Below are 19,346 nucleotides of genomic sequence, written 5' to 3' on the forward strand. Positions count from 1 at the left end.
TGTCTGCATGTTAATAAATAATAACAAATAACAACGGTAGCAGCTACCACTTTTTGAATGTCAGCTTCATACCAGTACTTTAGCAGGAAGTTTACACAAGACTTCTCACTTTATCCTCTGAAACACTATTCAGAGCTTTGTCTTATTATCTCCATTACTGAATGGAGGAGAATCAGCTTAGTAGATGAGGGAAGTCACTTGTGGTTCAAATAGAAGTTTCAACCAGAGGGGTGATCTTGACGGCTAAACAGGAAAGACAGCTGTTGTTTCAGAGACCAAATGGAGGCCGAAGGAAACATCTATGGCTTTGCATTGGTAGGAGAGGAAAGGAAGTTAAACGGAAAGGAATGTAAACTCCAGAGATCAGACGAGGGGACGGTCTGCTGATCAGGAGGAAGTGGGAACAAGGGAGTATTTAGGAGGGATTCTGCCATGCTGTAAACCAGAGCCAGGCCAAACAAGTAACATGCGATCGAATTCACGACTAATCGCAATGGTACACACAGCTCATAACTTAAGTTACTGCACAGTATCACAGGCTTTGGTTGCCCTTGAACTGGCTCTGTGTGCTCGTCCACAGGGGATGAAGCAGGGAAAACACAGGGACCGGGGAGGTGTCTTTGATGGGTAGCGGACAAGGGCTTCTCCAGGCCATTGGGTGGCGGCAGTTACTGCCCCTGGCTGGGAGCGGGGCTCCTCACAGTCCCCTCTCTGAGGTTCCTAGTCTTTGGCTGGGATTTTACAAGGAGAAGAGGGCACCATGGATTAAGTCAGAAAACCGCTTTTTAGATCGCAGGTTAACCTTTTCCAGATGTAGGAGATGGGCATCCTATTCCCAGCTCACCCAAGAGGGGGTTAGTAATAAAACTAAAGGGCTTGGAGAGACTGTGAGGCAGATGCTGGGACTAGCGAGGTAAATGGATCCCATGCTCACTTTAACGTTACCTCAGTCAGACCCCTGTGCACCCACACTACAGATTTTTGGTCATAGTAAACTTTTGCAGAGACACTGTTTCTACCAGGAGTTATGGGGAGTGTCACAATGTGATTTATCGGCAATGCTTCTAACACACGCTAAGGAGCACCAAGAGAGTCCGAGGGGACTGTCGACTCCTGGTTCGTCTGCCACACTGCAAACACGAGCGCCTCCCTGGAGAGTCCACGCTAGCCTTTCTTGACAAACTGGTAACCGACGCTAAGGCCACCAGCTACTCTATAAGAGCTGTTCCTTAGGGGTTTATCTGTGAGGGAGAGGGAAAGCCTTAATTGAATACAAACTGGGAGAGAGCTGGGGAAGACAGAAACTTGGAGTCTGAAATCACCTTTGGGACTTGGATGAGAACAACCTAAATACAGTAGCTTGGACTGGGCTGACCTTCCTGGGGCCCTTCCCTGAGAAGTTTGCCAAAATGCTTGTTTGATAATTGGTCAGACGAGGCACTGACCCTCTAGGCTGCCTGATCTCAGGCAGAACAACGCTACAGCCAGATGCAGACTGGCAAAGGACCAAACTATTTCCCTGCTTCAAAACGTCAAGCCAGAAATGGCCACACACGAGGACGTGGCAGGAAGACATGCAGCACAGTGTTCACTTCATCTGCTCTGGCAACGGAGCTCCCTGACTTGCTCTTCCTGAGTTCTAGTACCTTCCCTGGACTCCAGGACGTCCACAAGTGGATAAATTCTGGCAGCCACAGTGATAAGGACTATAGAGAAGAAGGAAAAGAAGGCTCAAAAGAAACAGAACTGATGGTTCCTACCCTAAAAAGGCTTATAATCTAGTTGGAGAGACAAAATACATACACGAAATCACTGAAAAATAATTTTAATTATCCAAACCTGGTAGGAGGCAGGGGGTGCTGTTATGTCCGCATGATTCAAAATAACAGGATCCTCCAATTCATCTTTGTTTGCCTTGATGTGGTTGATGGTTGTATTGCTGTTACTGTCACCTCTGACTTTAAGTAGCAAATTTAGTTTCATTATTATGCTTCTTTAGGGGTACAAAAAATTTAGTTTGCCTCCAGGCACCACTTAAGAAGCCCCAGCTGGATGGTGGGGACACCTGGATTGTGAGCATGCTCACCTGGACTGTAAGTATAGCATTCAAAATACCCAGTGATAATGGAATACTACTCAGCTGTAAAAAAGAACAAAATCGTCCTATTTGCAACAACATGGATAGACCTTGAGGGAATTATGTTAAGTGAAATAAGCCAGTTAGAGAAGGGCCATCTCTGTATGACTCCACTCATATGAGGAATTTAAAAATGCAGACAAAGAGAACAGATTAGTGGCTACCAGGGAAATGGTGGGGTGGGGGGTGGGCACAAAGGGTGAAGGGGTGCACCTACAACACGACTGACAAACAATAATGTACAACTGAAATTTCACAAGATTGTAACCTGTCATTAACTCAATAAAAATAAAAAAAAAAAATACCCAGTGACAACAGTGTGCCAGGACTCACTTTGCAAATTTAATGCAGAACTGAGTGAAGTATTTCCGTGTGGAAGCCAGGTTGTCACGGATGATGGGGACGTTCTGCTTAATGTGAAGAATGACAGATGTGACGTAGGGGCTCTGGTCACCAACGTGCTCCACATTCTGCCACTGCATCTGAAAATGGAGACAGGGCAGGACAAGCCTTTAGATCCTTCACGAAAGGACAGCCTTCCCTGTTACCAGCAAAGGGGCAGGGGGAGTAGAAAGGAGGCCACGGCTTGCCATCACAGCTGCCATTTTGCTTTGGGGAGTTTGTCTTACCCAGTCTGTAGTGGCTGTTTGTGAATAAAAACAAGTGAGCCCACTTTCTCCTTGAGAGCGAGGTGTGACTCAGGCACCTTTTCCTACCCTGTCCCCCTCGTGCTTGAAATGGCCTTCCCTTCCCACAGAAGGGGCCATCTTCTACAGGAACCTCAGCAGGCAGATGAACTGGATCATATTCTTCCGTCAGCTGTCCCAGCAGAAAGGGACTGTGGGAGACGAGGGGGGGGACACCTACTTCTGAGCGGATTGGCAGCCTGGGAGAGCAGAGAGGCGGCTGGGCCAAAGAACATGAAACCTGGACGAGCATTCACTTATGCCTTTTTCTCAAGTCAATTGGGAGGAGTTGGGATTTTTAAAAAAGAAAACTAGAAATGATATGACATGTGAGACTTGCTTCAAAATAATCCAGGGTTGGGAGGAGTAGACGAAATAAGATTAGTGAAGCTGTGTGATGGGTGAATGAGGTTTATTACACTATTTTCTCACTTCTGTATATAACTGAACTTTTCCATAATAAAACGTTAGACTCTTACTCCTAAAACCTTTGGGATTATGTCGGGATTTCAATCAAGGGAAAGGAAAGAGGATCTCTGGCAAACATGGGGGGCAGATTAGGGGGTAAGACAGCGACATGGAGAACAGGGCAGGAAAGAGGCACAGGGACGTGTGGAGGGCAGGCGTCGGGGGGATGAGCATCAGTGAGAGACCCGAGTGGTCCTGACCAGGCCATGAGCCAAAAAGAGACCTGCCTGGCTCAAGCTCTAAGAACCTGAGGAGAATGAGGGCAACACTCTGGAAAACACCAAAACGGAGAAAGAAGCAATGTTGCACTGTCTCTCCCCGTTGGATCCGGCCAGGAAGAGAGAGGCAGGATCAGCCCAGTGTGCCCCGAAGCTGGCAGGGAACGGGCGCCGCGATCCTGAAAAGAGCGCGGATGTGCTAGAAGAGTTCTGCTGAGTCAGCCTCTCAGAGCACGCTGGGCTGTCTGTTAAAAGATCCTAAGCCAAACACAAACCATATAATATGTTCATAGAAGGAGGGCAGTAGTTCTGTGGCCTTGATGTCTCTGGCAAGAAAACACTATTTTTATAGAGCTCTAGGGGAAAGGAAAAATTCAATACTGAGAGAACTTGTTTAAAAGAATCTTATTGTACATGGATGATTCCCCGGCTCCTGGGAAGCTCAAATGACTCTATGTTTTGTCCTAATGTTTCTTCAAATCAGCAGACATTTATATTCTAAAAGCTTCAGGTGTGTGTAAGCACAGAACCATAGAAAAGCAGGAGGGGACAGATAAGAAAATCATGGCCCAGAGACATTAAGTCTTATGCAAGGCTGCAGACAGTAAAAAGTCCCTCTCTCTCTCTTTTTTTTTTTTTGTGAGGAAGATTGGCCCTGAGCTAACACTTGTGCCAATCTTCCTCTGTTTTATGTGAGATGCCACCACAGTGTGGCTTGATGAGCTGTGCTGGGCCTGCGCCTGGGAGCCGAACTTGCGAACCCCAGGCCACCGAAGCAGAGTGGGTAAACTCAACTACTACGCCACCAGGCTAGCCCCAAGGTCTCTCATTTTTTACCAGGGAAAAACAAAAACAAACAATGGAGAAAAGTAGAAAGGTCTAATATGATCTGACTTTATATTCAAATGTTTTGGTTATACGTAATGTTTTCCTTATTCTCCTTTATCTCATTTGAGAGGCTTCTTTTTCCATCTGATTTTAGAGATTTGACCCATGCAAACAATGAGCATCCTAAGTGATTTTAAATGAGTTCATAGGGTGAAGCCAAAATTGAAAGGTGCTGTTAACGTCTATACTTCATCTTCTCTTCCCCAAGCTTGGCAGCAAGACTTGGAGCAGAATGTCCCGGGTAAACCCAGTGAACTGGGTAGGGAGCTTGATGCCCCTCCATCCCCCTATTGATATGAAGCTCTTCCATAGTAATGACTATTGTTTTGCAAATTGGCAGCATTTATATTTCAATACTTTGAAAAGTTAATAAACAGTTATCTGAACATTACAGTTCTCCATTAGCAGATGATGACCATAAAGGGAGGTGGTGACATGCCCTGTCTTTGGTTACAAAGAAACTCTGAAGCAAGACGGAGCGTGGGGACGTGGGACTTGAAGTTCCTGCTGGTGAGCTAACGTCTTGATCACCACTGGCCACGTCATTATGTGTCCACATTTGGAATACAAGTGAAAAGATCTGATTTGCTTTAATGCGTTAGCCAGTTGGGACTCCACTGATTAAATTAAAAGAAGTATTAGCAAAAGTCAAGTGGATGTGTGATTTTAAATTTAAGTCAGCTTAATGAAGAAAGAAAATGATTTAAAGTATTGGAGAACGATGAAAGTTGACATTGCTTTTACTGTTTCTAAAAACTGTGCAAAGTATAGTCAGCAGCGATTCTGCCCAGTCATTGCCTCAGACGGTTGATGCTTGTTGGTACCCACCCTGGGTGACTTAGGGTTTGGGCTGCAACTTGAACACCACAACTTGAACGGCACAAGACACCTACATTAGGGCCTACCATGTGCAGGTCACTCGGCCTGGCATTTTGCATACACCATCTCATTTACTATCCATACACGATCTCATTGAGCTCTCATGGAATCTTGTAGATGAGGAAACTCAAAAAACTCAAAAAGGTTAGGTAATGCCCACAATTACACAGCTGGTAAACGGTAGAGTGGAGACAACCCAGGTCTGTCTAAACCCAAGCACCACACCAGGCTGCTTCCTAGATACTTGTTAAAAAAGAATTGGAAAAAACAAAAAAGAAGAAAAGGACTTAACTGGGCCTTAGTTCCAGGTAAGCCTGGTTTCTCAGAGAAGCTAATGAAATATACAGTTATCAAGCAAAGTTCTCTTTCAAAAAAGGAAACCACCTGTAGCTTGCACTGGAAGAACAAGCATCATGAAAAGCCATCAGCAGAAAGAGGACTCCAACTTCTCCAAGGAAACTCTGCCTTTGACATTTAAAATTTACTCCTCCACACTTAAAAGTTTTTCTGTTTGTGGTTTTTGTTTAGGGGGTGGGATGGGATTGACAACTATTCATACCATGTAAACAACAAGAAAAACAGTTTGCAAAAGAAGTAGTAACTAAGGCATAGGTTTGATGGAAACAGCAAGCAAGAAAACCAGCAAGATAGCAGGGTGAGAGCCTCCAGGACCCCACACTTGGCCAGGGAGACATGGTGGGAACCGGGCTGTCCACGGCCAGACTGTGTACAAATGTGAAAAATGGGAAATAACCTAAAAATCCCTCAGAAGTGAATCGATTACATACATTTTAAGGGAAGGAATAGATTACAGCACCTAAAATGAGGACATCTGGAGTCCGCCAGTGATGAGTTCTAACAGTGTCTGTGCGACCTGCTAAGTGTGACTTGGACAAGATATCTAACATCTCTGCGCCTCAGTTTCCTCAGCTGTAAAATTGAGATGATGCTAATATCTATGACGTATACGGTTACTGAGAGATAATGCATGGAATGCCCCTCACATAGTGCCTGGCATATATTAATTCCATGGTAAATGTTAACTACGTTTACAATTTTAACAATAAATACTCTGTACTATGGAATACTATGCAATCACTAAAAATATCACAGCTCTAGATTAAATGACACAGAAAACTATTAAAACCTGCTAAATGAGAAAAACAGGTTATAAACTAGTATGTAAAGTATAAACTTATTTTATTTAAAAAATATATGCATAAAAAGAAAGACTAAAATATATGTACTAATTGGAATTATGGGGGATTTAAATTTTCTTCTTTTTAAAAATCTGTATCTTCTTTAATGAAGGTGATTTGCTTTGTTCATAATGAGAAAACAATCTCTTTTATGAAAAAAGAAAGATGTGCTTTGATTATAGGTGGAAAGCAAACTTGAGGACTTCTTAACCGTGGAGTTCTGTCGACCTCCTGAAATAGATCTACATTTTAATGACTGAGTAAAATGAGAACAGATTTGAGGACTGTTCTAGCTATTTCAAAATGTCTTTGGGGAATAGTAATGCAGCCTCCTAAATCGGTACATGTTCACAATCTTGAAACTCGATAGAAATTACACGCCAGACTGTAAGGAAATTTAATTTGTTCAGTTTCTTCTGTTTTTTTTCCTAAAACTATCATTGATGGGTAAAAATCTAAGTGTGTTTGATTTCAGACAGAGACTTAGATTCTTTCAACCTAGTGATGTGAGTAGCCCCAGGAAAAAGGACATAGTGAGGAGGGACCATGGGACCAATGGTCCCTTTTAAGGAAGACATAACATTTTTTTCTTATCCTACATATAACGCCAAAACCAGACATACTAATTGCTAAGGATTTACAGAATTTACATTTAAAAAACAGGACTCTTCATATTTCCACCAAAGCACTCCAAATAACTACCTTTTCAAGAATCAGGAGACTTGATTTTTGGCTTCACTGTTATAAAGCTATATGGCTTTGGGCATATTATGAAAAAGAAAAGAAACACACACACCAGAATGACAATTCGCCAGTTTTCAGGGAGAAATATGCCAAGCAGACTGGAATACTTGGGTTGGCTGCTCAACCCATTTTCTCCCCTGCAGGAAAGTCACGGCATCAGATCAAGAAAAGCTGAAGACCAATACCTAACAGGATGCCCCCGGATGCTTGCTGAGCTCATAATCAAGCAAGCATGAACAGCTGTGTGAACCTAGCAGTCCCGGACGCACACTGACTTATCGCTCTTCCGCTTTCAGGCAAGTTACTTCAGCTGATTTTGCTTCAGTTTCTACATTTGCCGAAAGGACTTACTCTTACTCTGTACATACGGTGTGGTACAATCTTGCATAGAGACAGCTGAGTTTGAATCTTGGCTCTGCCACACGCTAACTAGCTAAGAGATCTGGGACAAGGGACTTAACTTTGCGTTTCAGTTCCCTAATCTGTGAAAGGGAGAAGAAAATAACATAGGTACCTCACAAATTTATCATCAGAATTAAGTGAGATAAGGGACTTGGGTGCTGATTCCCGGTAAGTGCTCCATAAATAACTTACTATCATCTCACAGAGCTCATTTAAGAAAATAATGCAACACGGACGGGGAAAGTGGTTGGAAAGGTAATTGTGACATAACTTATCAGCAACACTACTGCAATCTCAAAGTTCCAGTTTCAGAGAAGCGACTAAACTCTCATCAGATTTCACTTCCTCCATGTGGGCCTGGCCTGTTTAAGGTCGTTCCAGGTATTTTCTACCAAACTTGGCCTCTCTATGTTTTCCTCTCCTTTGCCAGCTGCAGGGCTCTTGCCCGCACCCAGGGACCTAAAAGCTAGACATGGGCATTTCCTATTTCTGACCTTCCTCAATCAGCTCCAGGATGCTACTTGTTGAAGAAGGAAGCCCTGCTAGTGAGCACCATCGAGGAGCGTCGCATCATCCTCAACAGCACTTGTATGCACCTCAAGATCTCAGGGAGTCGTGATCCTGCCATTTCCCAGAAAGACGCCCGAGTCTCCCACCCTATGTCTACTAGCTCACCCATTAAATCTGTTCAGTAGAGCTATCCACGTCTCACGTTGTCACCATTCTTTGGTCAAATGGATGTCTACAAACTTCAGTTCTTTCTTCTTCCTGCCTTCTTTACCTTCAAAGTCACTCAGCAAGTACCACTGTTAAGCAAGAACTGTGCTACGCCATGGAGATCCAAAAATGAATAAGACGTAGCCCTCAAGCTGTTCAAAGCTTAACAGGGGAGACAGAGATATAAAAATAACTGTATAACAAAGTAGAGAGGTAGTCTAGGTACTGTGGTGACATTGCAAGAGACTCAAAATAGCCAAAACAATCTGAAAAAGACCAAAGTGGGAGGACTCACATTTCCTGATTTTAAAACTTACTACAAAGCTACAATAATCAAAACAGTGTGGTATCAGCATCAGGACAGACATACAGATCAATGGAATAGAACTGAGAGTTCAGAAATAAACCCATGTACCTATGGCCAACTGATTTTTGACAAGACTGTCACGACCATCCAATGGGTAAAGAATAGTCTTTATAACAAATGGTACTGGGACAGCTGGATATCTACATGCAAAAGAATGAAGTTGAATCCTTACTTTACACCATATACAAAAATTAACTCGAAATGGACTGAAGGCCTAAATGTAAGAGCTAAAACTATAAAATGCTTAGAAGAAAATATACGTGTACATCTTTCTCATATTGGATTAGGCAATGGTGTCTTAGATATGACACCAAAAGCACAAGCATCAAAAGAAAAAATATAAAAATTGGACTTCATCAAAATTAAAAACTTTAGTGCTTCAAAGTACATGATTGAGAAAAGAAAACCCACAGAAAGAGAGAAAATACTTGCAAATTATATATTTGATAAGGGGTCTAGTATCCAGACTATAAAAAAGAACTTTTACAACTCAACAACAGAAAGACAACCCAATTTAAAAATGGGCAAAGGATGTGAACTGACATTTCTTCAAAGAAGATATACAGATGGCCAATAAGAACATGACAAGATGCTTAATATCTTAGTCATCAGGGAAATGTAAATACAAATTGAAATCACAATGAGATACCACTTCATACCCACTAGAATAACTATAATTTAAAAAAAAGTGTTGGTGAGGATAAGGAAAATTTGAGCCCTCATCCACTGCTGGTGGGTAATATGTAGAATAGTGTAGCTGCTGTGGAAAACAGTTTGGCAGTTCTTCAAAATGTTAAACAAAGCTACCACATGATCCAGCAGTTCCACTCCTAGGTGTATATGCAAGAGAACTGAAAACATATTCACAAAAAACTTGGACATGAATATTCATAATAGTTAAAAAGTGGAGATGGGGTCAGCCCTGTGGCCAAGTGGTTAAGTTCACCAAGTGCTCTGCTTTGGTGGCCCAGGGTTTCACTGGTTCGGATCCTGGGTGTGGACATGGCACTGCTCATCAGGCTATGCTGAGGCGGCATCCCACATGCCACAACTAGAAGGACCCACGACTAAAACATGCAACTATGTACTGGGGGGATTTGGGGAGAAAAAGCAGAAAAAAAAAAAAAGATTGGCAACAGTTGTTAACTCAGGTGCCAATCCTAAAAAAAAAAAAAAAAAGAGTGGACACAACACAAATGCCCATTGACTGATGAATGGATAAACCAAATGTGGTATAACCATACAATGGAATATTATTCAGCAATAAAAAGGAATGAAGTACTGATACATGCTATCCCATGGATGAACATTAAAAACATTAGGCTAAGTGAAGAAAGTCCGTCACAAAAGGCCACATGCTGTATGATCCGTTTATGTGGAATGTCCAGAACAGGCAAATCCAGAGAAAGAAAGTACATTAGTGATTGTCAGGGAAACTGAGAGTGACTGCTAATAAGTATGAGGCTTCTTTTTGGTGTGATGAAGATATTCTGGCATTTGATAGTGGTCGTTGTAGGACCTTGTGAACATACCAAAACCCACTAAATTATATACTTTACTTATTTACTTATTTTTGGTGAGGAAGATTCACTCTGAGCTAAGATCTGTTGCCAATCTTCCTCTTTTTTTTGCTTCAGGAAGATTAGCCCTGAGCTAACATCTATGCCCCATCTTCCTCTATTTTGTATGTGGGTCACCATCACAACATGGCTTGATGAGTGGTGTAGGTCAGCACCTGGGATCTGAACCCACGAACCCAGGCACACTGGACTTAACTAGTATGTCATGGGGCCAGCCCCTGAATTACATACTTCAAAAGGGTGAATTTTGTGGTATGTGAATTATACCTGACTTTTTAAAAAGAGGGCAGACATTTGAACTGGATCTTAAAGGATGTGCTCATTGGAGAGACAACAGTGGGAAGAGAAGTCGAGGCAGCAAGAATAAAATGAGAAAAGGCATGGAAGCCTCAAAAATTAATGCATTCAGGAAAGTGAAGGCTGAGGCTGGAGTATAGGTGTATACACGGAGTGTTCACAGAACAAACAAGGTAGTGAAGGAACAAATAATGAAAGCCCTGGATGCGAACCAAGGAGAAAGACATGGGGTCCCTTAATGAGAATGAGGTCTTAGCTCAATCCATCTTGTCAAAGAAGCCTATGTCAATCAACTCAGAATCATCTAACAACTCCATTCCACTTTGGCAAACCCAACCCTCATTTTCACACCATTTATAAAATACATTTATTTACAGCATCAATTATTCTAAGCTTTCTCCCCACCAGAATATAAGCTCCTTGAGGGCAGCCTTGTTTCCAATCTATGCAAACTATGTAAGTGCAAGTACAGAGTACCCTGTGGAATTCCAAAGATGTGCAATGAGATTGACAATTAAGACAAAGTTCTGAGCTTTCCTAATTTTATAAACCTTTGTTCATTTTGTCGCCCTGTTCAGAATGCCCTCCTAATCACAAATTCACCCAAAACTCCCCCATCCTCCACGGTCTATTTCAAATGCTACTTCCTTATGAAGGCTTTCTTTGCTTCTCACCTGATAGGAACTCTCTCATCTTTTAAAGAGGGTGTGTTTTGTACTTTTTTGGGTACTGATTTCCTCATACTTCACATTGCAGTTATTTGGGCATGCCTCTCATTTCACACATCTCTCACCCCACACTTTCGGGAATCTAGGTACCTGGGGATAAGGTCCATGTCTTTCTCAGTCTTCTAACTCCCAGCACTGTGCTGGGCAGAGACTGAACTGAACTATTCACCTAGCAGCAAAAATGATGGAATCAGAGACAGAAATAAGCCTGATCATAAAACAAAAGTTTTTAAAAATCCTAGAAGAAACTACACAAAACAGGATGCAGGCACAAATAACAGAGAGTGTATGTTGAATCAATTTGTGACTGCTTGGCTTGTTTACATCTGGTCATTTTCATCACATGGATTTCATTTTGCTAGAACTCCAGAAGACTCAGACAAAGAGTAATGGCCTCCCAGCTGCTGTGTTCCCAAGTCTGCGGTTTTCCTGTGATATAAACAAAAGATTCTGGAGGTACGGTCTCTGTTAATATTTGCTGGTGTGGGTCTGGGGGAGAAATGGGTGGTGGGGTGGAGGAGAGTTTGAGGGAAATCCACCTAATGAACTGACAGTTCATATAAGCAACACCTGGAGTGTTAAAACCCCCTACAACTGTTATTTTACTGGAAAAAAAAAAATCCACTCTTCCTTTGGTAAATGTAAAAATTCTTTCACCAGTTGCATTCCAATCTAAAGTGTGTGGCAGTTCAGGAGAGATGGCAGCTGGAACAGATCATATTCAGGATGCAGTGAATGTTCACCAGCAGCTATGGGATGATCAGAGCCCACAAAATGAATCTTCAGAGCCAGGTTCCTTTAAGAAAATGGGTTAGCCTCAATTTGCCTGCTCAGAGCATTCTGCTTCTAAACATTGAACTGGAAATACACATCCGCATCTGATTGGCAAAAGGATCAGCCTTGTGAATAGAAACTTTGTGACATCAGCTACTCAGGACTCGCTACTTAGCTTCATAAAACCCTGAAGCCTAAGTTTTGGTTTTAATCCTATTTTTGTTAAATATTTACAATCTACTACAAAACCAAATTCAGGCCAAATGTCTGCTTACACAACCTTGTGGCAAGAGGGAAAGAGGACCTGCGTTTATTGGCACCAGGCCAGGCACCCTCCATGGGCTCCATCCTCACAACAACCTGGGAGGCAGGCAGCCCCATTTCACATACCGACGAGGTAACTTGGGCCCCCAGAGGTTAAGTCCTTTGCTCACACCTCCAAAGGAAAAATGAGAAAAGTAAGGTCTGTCTGACTCTAAAATCAGTGGTTCTTTCCACTATACTCTGCTATTTACTGGCCACTATGCCCCAGAAAAGTTCTTTCTCCAGAATTTGTAAGGATGCTACAAGAGTATGTGACTCTAGAACAGGCATTGGTAAACTTTTCCTGTAAAGGGCCAGACAGTAAATATTTTTGGCTTTGCAAGCCATATGATCTCAGTTGCAATTACCTAATTCTACCATTGTAGCACAAAAGCACTCATAGATAATATACAAATGAATGAAGATGGCTGTGTTCCAATGAAACTTTACTTACAAAAACAGGCTGGGAGCCAGATTTGGACCACAGGCTGTAGTCTGCCTACTTCTGCTCAAAAGGCTCTAGAGTGGGCAGCTTCATGTCATTTGGCTTAGAAATCAGTAAAGAAGTGCCCATTTCCAACTAACATAAGTCTTCTATATTCTATATGGTCCACGAACTTAAGGAATTTACATTCTTTTGGGAAGAAAACACATGGGCCCATAAAAGCTGAGTAACAACAGAAGGCAGCATGTGGCACGTATCAAAGGAGGGCAGCGATGGGCCACCACTCTATTAGAAAACCAGGGTCCACAATCTGATCACAAAATCCTGCACTGGCACCACAGTTCAGCAAGAGTCAGAAAAACCTCTCAGCGGGCAAGAATGAGGATGAGTCAGAAGTGACTGCTGTAAGCACTAACAAAACACCCACTCTGGCGAGGCCACAGTAAGGTTTTCAGCATGTGTCAGATGCTAGTCAAAGACAACATCTCCCTTAGGCTTACCAAACACACCTGCTCCCTGCCTCATTCTCAAAGGACAAGCAACTGACCTAAGGTGCAAGATAAACTGAGTGCTGTAGGAAACTCCGGGAGGTCTTCCGTTCTCCTCCCAGCTGATGCTTCAAGCCGTGAAGAGCCTGCAGAAGCTACAGGCAAGGGCCGATAGAAACCATCTGGGGTCACTCTTGAAGCCTTACCTTGCTCATGGCCGTCAGGGCAGGATCGCAGGCAGCATCCAGGTCCTGAACCAACAACTGAATGCTGCTCGAGATGACACTGCAAATCACACAAATACTGTGGTCACAACTTAAAACATGACTCTTTGAATGACTGATACAGCCCCTTCCAAATGTTTTAGGCACCTGTGTAAAAATCAGATTCATCATTTCACCAGAAAAGCTGACTTTACTTCAAAAGGGAATTAATGACAGTGAGGAGCATTTTGGCTTTTTTTCATTCCTGCTCCATGTCCTGGTCTTATTTGGGTGTGTCTCCACTCAGGACACAAAATTCCATGGCTAGTCTCCCTAAGGGCCACGCCCAGAATCCCTCTTTGCTTCCTCCTCCAAAAGTACCTGCTTGCTCAGAATGTTTAAACCAGGACTTGTGAAAAAAAGAGTTGAGAAAAGGAGAGGAAATGACCTAAGAAGAGAATTTTGATTTTTCCTCAGTAAGCGGTTGATGTGAAAGCTGAAGCTTGGCCTCTCCCAATCTCATTCAGTGACCGCAAGGTAACATCAAGAAGGCTTTACAGTTTGGACCTCTTGGATAGACGCCCTCCTACCCCAAACACCCCCGCCCCCCGGCTAAAATCAGGCTGCTTACCCTTTATATTCTAAAACACTGGAGGTGGGGCTGGCCCTCTGTGGATTTAAAGGGGCAGATAGAAGGCCTTGGACCTGCCCTTCCTACAGCGATGGTCAAGGGAGGATTTCTTCTCTTATTCGAGACAGTGCAACAATAAAGACCCCGTAAGCTAAAAATGACTGCATCCAAGGAGGCAGAATGGGAGGCAGCTGCACCAACTTCTAATGCTTCTAAGTGGCAGGTAGAGAATAAGCCTGATCTAACAGAAGGTCCTGGAAACCTCCTAGGTTTTGTAGTGACCTAAAGCCGACAGCCTGAGACAGGCTGCTTTGTGAAGGGGGAAGGGCAGCCTTGGAGCAGACATATGCAAGGTACATACGTGCTGAACGTGTCCATTTCTCCAGTCAGATTGATCCGTTCGATCAGACTTACGTCAACTTTTTCTTTGAGTTTTTCTTCTAGCTATTAGAAAATAAGAAAAAAAGCATGTTTAATGATTATCCAAAGGCGTGCCACAGTAATAATACTTAGCATTTACTGAGCTTGATGATTCACGTATAATTTTAGACACTTTTCATCTATTGACTCATTCAATACTCAAGATCCTTTGAGGAAGATTCTATTATTATCCCATTTTAAGATGAGACAATGGAGGAGTGACCTATCCAAGACAGGCAGTGGTAGGGCTGAGAATCAAACCTCCTCCAGAGCCTGCACCCTTAGCACTGGGCTATACTTGTTTCTTACGGCACACTGACAATTCATTCCCTTAATTTAAAAATGAACCTGACTTTTAGGAGACTCCCTTCCCCATGAACTGCAGGCTCACTCACCAACATTGGAAGCCTCTGATGGGGGATGGCAGTAAAATCAGTTAAACTATTTACGGAGCGCTACTATGAGCCACCCACCGTGTCCAGCTGTTGGGGATGCTGAGGTGAGCAAAAGAAACACAGTCTGCCTTCCTCAGCCTGTAGCCTAGGAGAGAAACACTGGCCATGCTCCCAGCTGCCTCAAAGAAAAATACTACTGACCAGGAATTGTAACTATCTCCAAACATCCCGGGAATTGATTAATCTAACCCTCCCAAACTCATCTATTACACAAACTCTTAAGAATAATGTTTTGTCTTAAATTTAAAAATGCTCTTAGTATAAGCTTTTTGGAACGCAATTTATTTAAAAAGCCAAAATTTAAATATACACACTCTTTAAGCCAGCAGCTTCACATCTAGAAAACTATTTCAATGAAATAATGAGAACAATGTACAAAGATACACAAGCATTCTTTGCAGCATTCATTAATTCAAACAATATTTACTGAAGCCTATTTTGTACCAGCCTCTGTAATAGAGTAAGGGAGTTATTCAGTGACCAAAACAGATAAGATGTGTTCTCTTAAAGCTCATATTCTAGTGCAGTTTATATTATTGAAAAACTGGAAACGGTCTACACATATATTTACAAGGGACTGATGAAACAAATTACGGTGCAGGCTCACAATGCTCCAATCTTCAGCAGCTTCTTCCTACTGCACTGAAAAATCCAAACTTCTAACCACGATTTGGGGCTTGTCTAGTTCTCAGGCCCACATCTTGCTTTGCCCCTTGCTTCCTTGGCTTTGGTTATACCGACAGGTTCAACTTCTGGAAATACCAAGGTCTTTCCCCCTGCAGGGCCTTCATACTTCACACTTTCTATTTCCTCTTGCTCACACTCTCTGCTCTCTCCTCCCAACCAGCATCCTTGCTTTGCTACCCCCCCCCCCCCACCTCCCGACCCCTCCAAGCCCCTCACTTGTATGTCTCCTTCCCAACCCTCAGGCCTCTGCTTCAGTGTCACCTTCTCAGAGAGGCCCTCCTTGACCACTCTACTTCAGTAGATAACGCCCTAACTAGCACCGCAATATTAGTTTCCTTCCTAGCACTTACTACAGGATGGAAGTTACATCTTGGCTTACTTATTTATTATCTGGCTCCCCCATGAGTGTAAGTTCCCCGACACACAGCAACTTGTCTACTTTGTTCACCATGGTTAATTACTACCAAATACAGTGCCTGGTACATAATAAGTGATTCCTAAAGAATCAATGAATGGAACACCACTATGCAAGTGTTAAGTGTAAAAGTGTTACAATTAGTGAACCAATATTGATACATTATTGGCACTGTTTTTTAAATTTTATTCTCCAATTCTTTATTGCTTGGATTCTTAAGTCTCTTTGGTTTCTCCCTCTATTTCTGTTCGTGCCCCCTCATCCCTGCAATTTTTTCTTAAGGAAACTGGGTTGTTTGCCCTGTAGATTTCCCCACAGTTTGGATTTTGTTGATTGTATCTACAAGTTATTAATTAACACGTTCCTCTGTCCCTTGTATTTCCTGTAAATCGCAGTCTGATGGAGAAGCTTGATTAGATTCAGGTTCCTTTTTTTTTTTTTTAGCAAACTGCTTCACGATGGTGCTGTGTACTTCTACCAGGAGATGCATGTTTGGTTTTCTCTCTTTTTGTAATGTCAGCAGCCATTGATGGTCACTGCCCTGATCCATTATGCCCTTAGGAGGTATAAAAGAACAATATCCCATCTTTTCTTCTTCATTTATTAATTAAAACTCTGCTATAAAGAGATACTTCCCATTGTCGATGGATTAGTCATGCTGAGGCGCGAGTCAGACAGGAAAGGCAGTATGAGAACTGTCCCTTTATTTACCAGTACTCAGTTCGTACCAGTGGTTCCTTAGTGTCTTCAAAGGGGATAAATGAATTTTATTTATTTATTTTTTTAAGATTGGCACCTGAGCTGACAACTGTTGCCAATCTTCTTTTTTTTCCCTTCTTCTGCTTCTCCCCAAACCCCCATAGCACATAGTTGCATATTCTAGTTGTGAGTGCCCCTGGTTGTGCTGTGTGGGACACCGCCTCAGCATGACCTGACAAGTGGTGCCATATCTGTGCCCAGGATCTGAACTGGTGAAACCGTGGGCCACCGAAGCAGAGTGCACCAACTTAACCACTAGGCCATGCAGCCAGCCCCGATAAATGAATTTTTAAAAATCATTATAACCAAATGGATTTAAACATATTTGATGTTTTCAATCCATTGTAGCTAACATTCTCACTGATGTTTGCATATCCCATCTTTCACCAGTAGAGCTTATTCAGGTTGCCTCCTGTATTAGTTTCCTAGGGCTGCGTAACAAACTACAGTCATGCGTCACTTAACAAGGATACCTTCTGAGAAACGCGTCATTAGGCAATTTTGTCATTGTGCGAACATCATAGAGTGTACTTACACAAATCTAGATGGTGCAGCCTACTACACACCTAGGCTATGTTGTACTAATCTTATGGGACCACCATCGTATGCGCAGTCTGTTGCTGACCAAAATCTCTTTATGTAGCACATGACTACTACAAACTTGGTGGCTGAAAACAGAAATTCCTTCTCTCACAGTTCTGGAGACTGGAAGTCTGAAATCAAGGTGTCAGCAGGGTTGGTTCCTTCTGGAGGTTCTGAGGGAGAAACCGTTCCATGTCCGTCTGCTGTCTTCTGGTGGTTGCTAGCAATCCTTGGTGTTCCTTAGCTTGTAGGTGCATCACTCCAATCTCTGCCTCAGTCTTCACATGGCCTCGTTCCCTGAGTCTCTGTGTGCTAAACTGCCCCCTTCTTTCCAAGGACACTAGTCATTGCATTTGGGGCTCACCCTAAGCACAAGATGATCTATCTTCAGATCCTTATTTAATTACATCTTCAAACACCCTACAGTCATGTGTCGCTTAACAATGGGGACACATCTGAGAATGTGCTGTTAGGTGATTTTGTTGCTGTGCAAACATCACAGAGTATACTTATACAAACCCAGATGGTCTAGCCTACTACACTCTATGGTCCTAATCTTACGGACCCACCATGGTATATGTGGTCTGTCGTTGACTGAAATGTCCTTACCTGGCATATGACTGTATTTCCAAATCAAGTCACATTTACAGGTACCGGGGGTTAGGATTTGGACATATCTTTTTGTACAATAAACCCACTATAGGGGCTGGCCCCGTGGCTGAGTGGTTAAGCCCGCGTGCTCCGCTGCCAGCGGCCCAGTGTTTCGTTGGTTCGAATCTTAGGCACGGACATGGCACTGCTCATCAAACCACGCTGAGGCAGCGTCCCACATGCCACAACTAGAAGGACCCACAACGAAGAGTATACAACTATGTACCGGGGGGCTTTGGGGAGAAAAAGGAAGAAACAAAATCTTAAAAAAATAAAAAATAAACCCCCTATAGCTCCTGAGTCCTGAAATGATCTCACAGTCTTTTATATTTTTCTTGCTTTTTGTATGACATGACGTTCCTGTCTCATCTTGTACTTCTCCTGCTCCAGACCTAGAATTAGTCATTTCTCCAGGAATCTCTGGTTCCTTTTAGTGGAAAATGGTATTTAGACATCACAATATAGGTGCTAAGGATATATTTACTTTTATAATCAGTAAAAATAATTTTCACTAAATAACAAAAAATTGGCTACATCTATCATGCATCATCAAAATGGTCTCTGATCTACTAATACTTCTAGAACTTCTAAGAATCTGTTCTAGAAAAATAATGCAAAATATGTTAGATGTTCTTTGTAGGATTACTTATAAAAGCAAAAACTTGAAGCAGCATACACAATTACTGGGAATACTGATAAATAATTTATGATACAGTCCCTTAATAGAATATTATGTAGTCATAACGATGATGGTAATAAAGACATCGGAGCAACAGGAGTAATGCTAATGCTATGAGGTTAACAACAACAAAAGGATATGAAAGTGAATTAAGATTATAGCATACAAAACTATGTTGATGAAAAATGACTGAAAGAAAAAACTCCAAATTGCTAACATGATTATTTGAGGATGATGGGATTCAGTCATTATTTTTAGAGGGGTTTTTTTTTTTGGTACCATGGTTATCTTACTTCTAAAATACTATATTTGTATGTGTATGTCTTTTTCTTTCTGCATACACACAAAATAGTTAAACAGTGCTTTTTCATCAAAGAACTCTGGGACCCCTACTTTTGAGGTCCTCATAGATACTGCTGTCCTGCTCTGGGAGTTTTGGGGCTAAATGGATTGCTGTCTCTGGCTTCAAGTCCAAACCTTTACAGATCATTCCTTGTGTGACTCAATGTGCCCCCGTCCCAAAGCAGAGCACAGTGCTGCCTCC

General features: G+C 42.4%; 1 protein-coding gene across 1 annotated transcript in view; it reads right to left on the reverse strand.

Moving 5' to 3' along the window:
* Positions 1-19,346, reverse strand: part of VPS53 (VPS53 subunit of GARP complex) — a 136,204-nt gene that overhangs the window by 23,540 nt on the left and 93,318 nt on the right. The window contains exons 16-18 of the mRNA XM_046675849.1: positions 14,516-14,598; positions 13,527-13,605; positions 2,471-2,619 (exon numbers count right to left, since the gene is read on the reverse strand). Of these exons, the coding sequence (XP_046531805.1) occupies positions 2,471-2,619; positions 13,527-13,605; positions 14,516-14,598 (311 nt within the window). The remainder of the gene's footprint in view (positions 1-2,470; positions 2,620-13,526; positions 13,606-14,515; positions 14,599-19,346) is intronic.

Source organism: Equus quagga, chromosome 11 (assembly GCF_021613505.1).
Source record: "Equus quagga isolate Etosha38 chromosome 11, UCLA_HA_Equagga_1.0, whole genome shotgun sequence".
Lineage (NCBI taxonomy): Eukaryota > Metazoa > Chordata > Mammalia > Perissodactyla > Equidae > Equus > Equus quagga.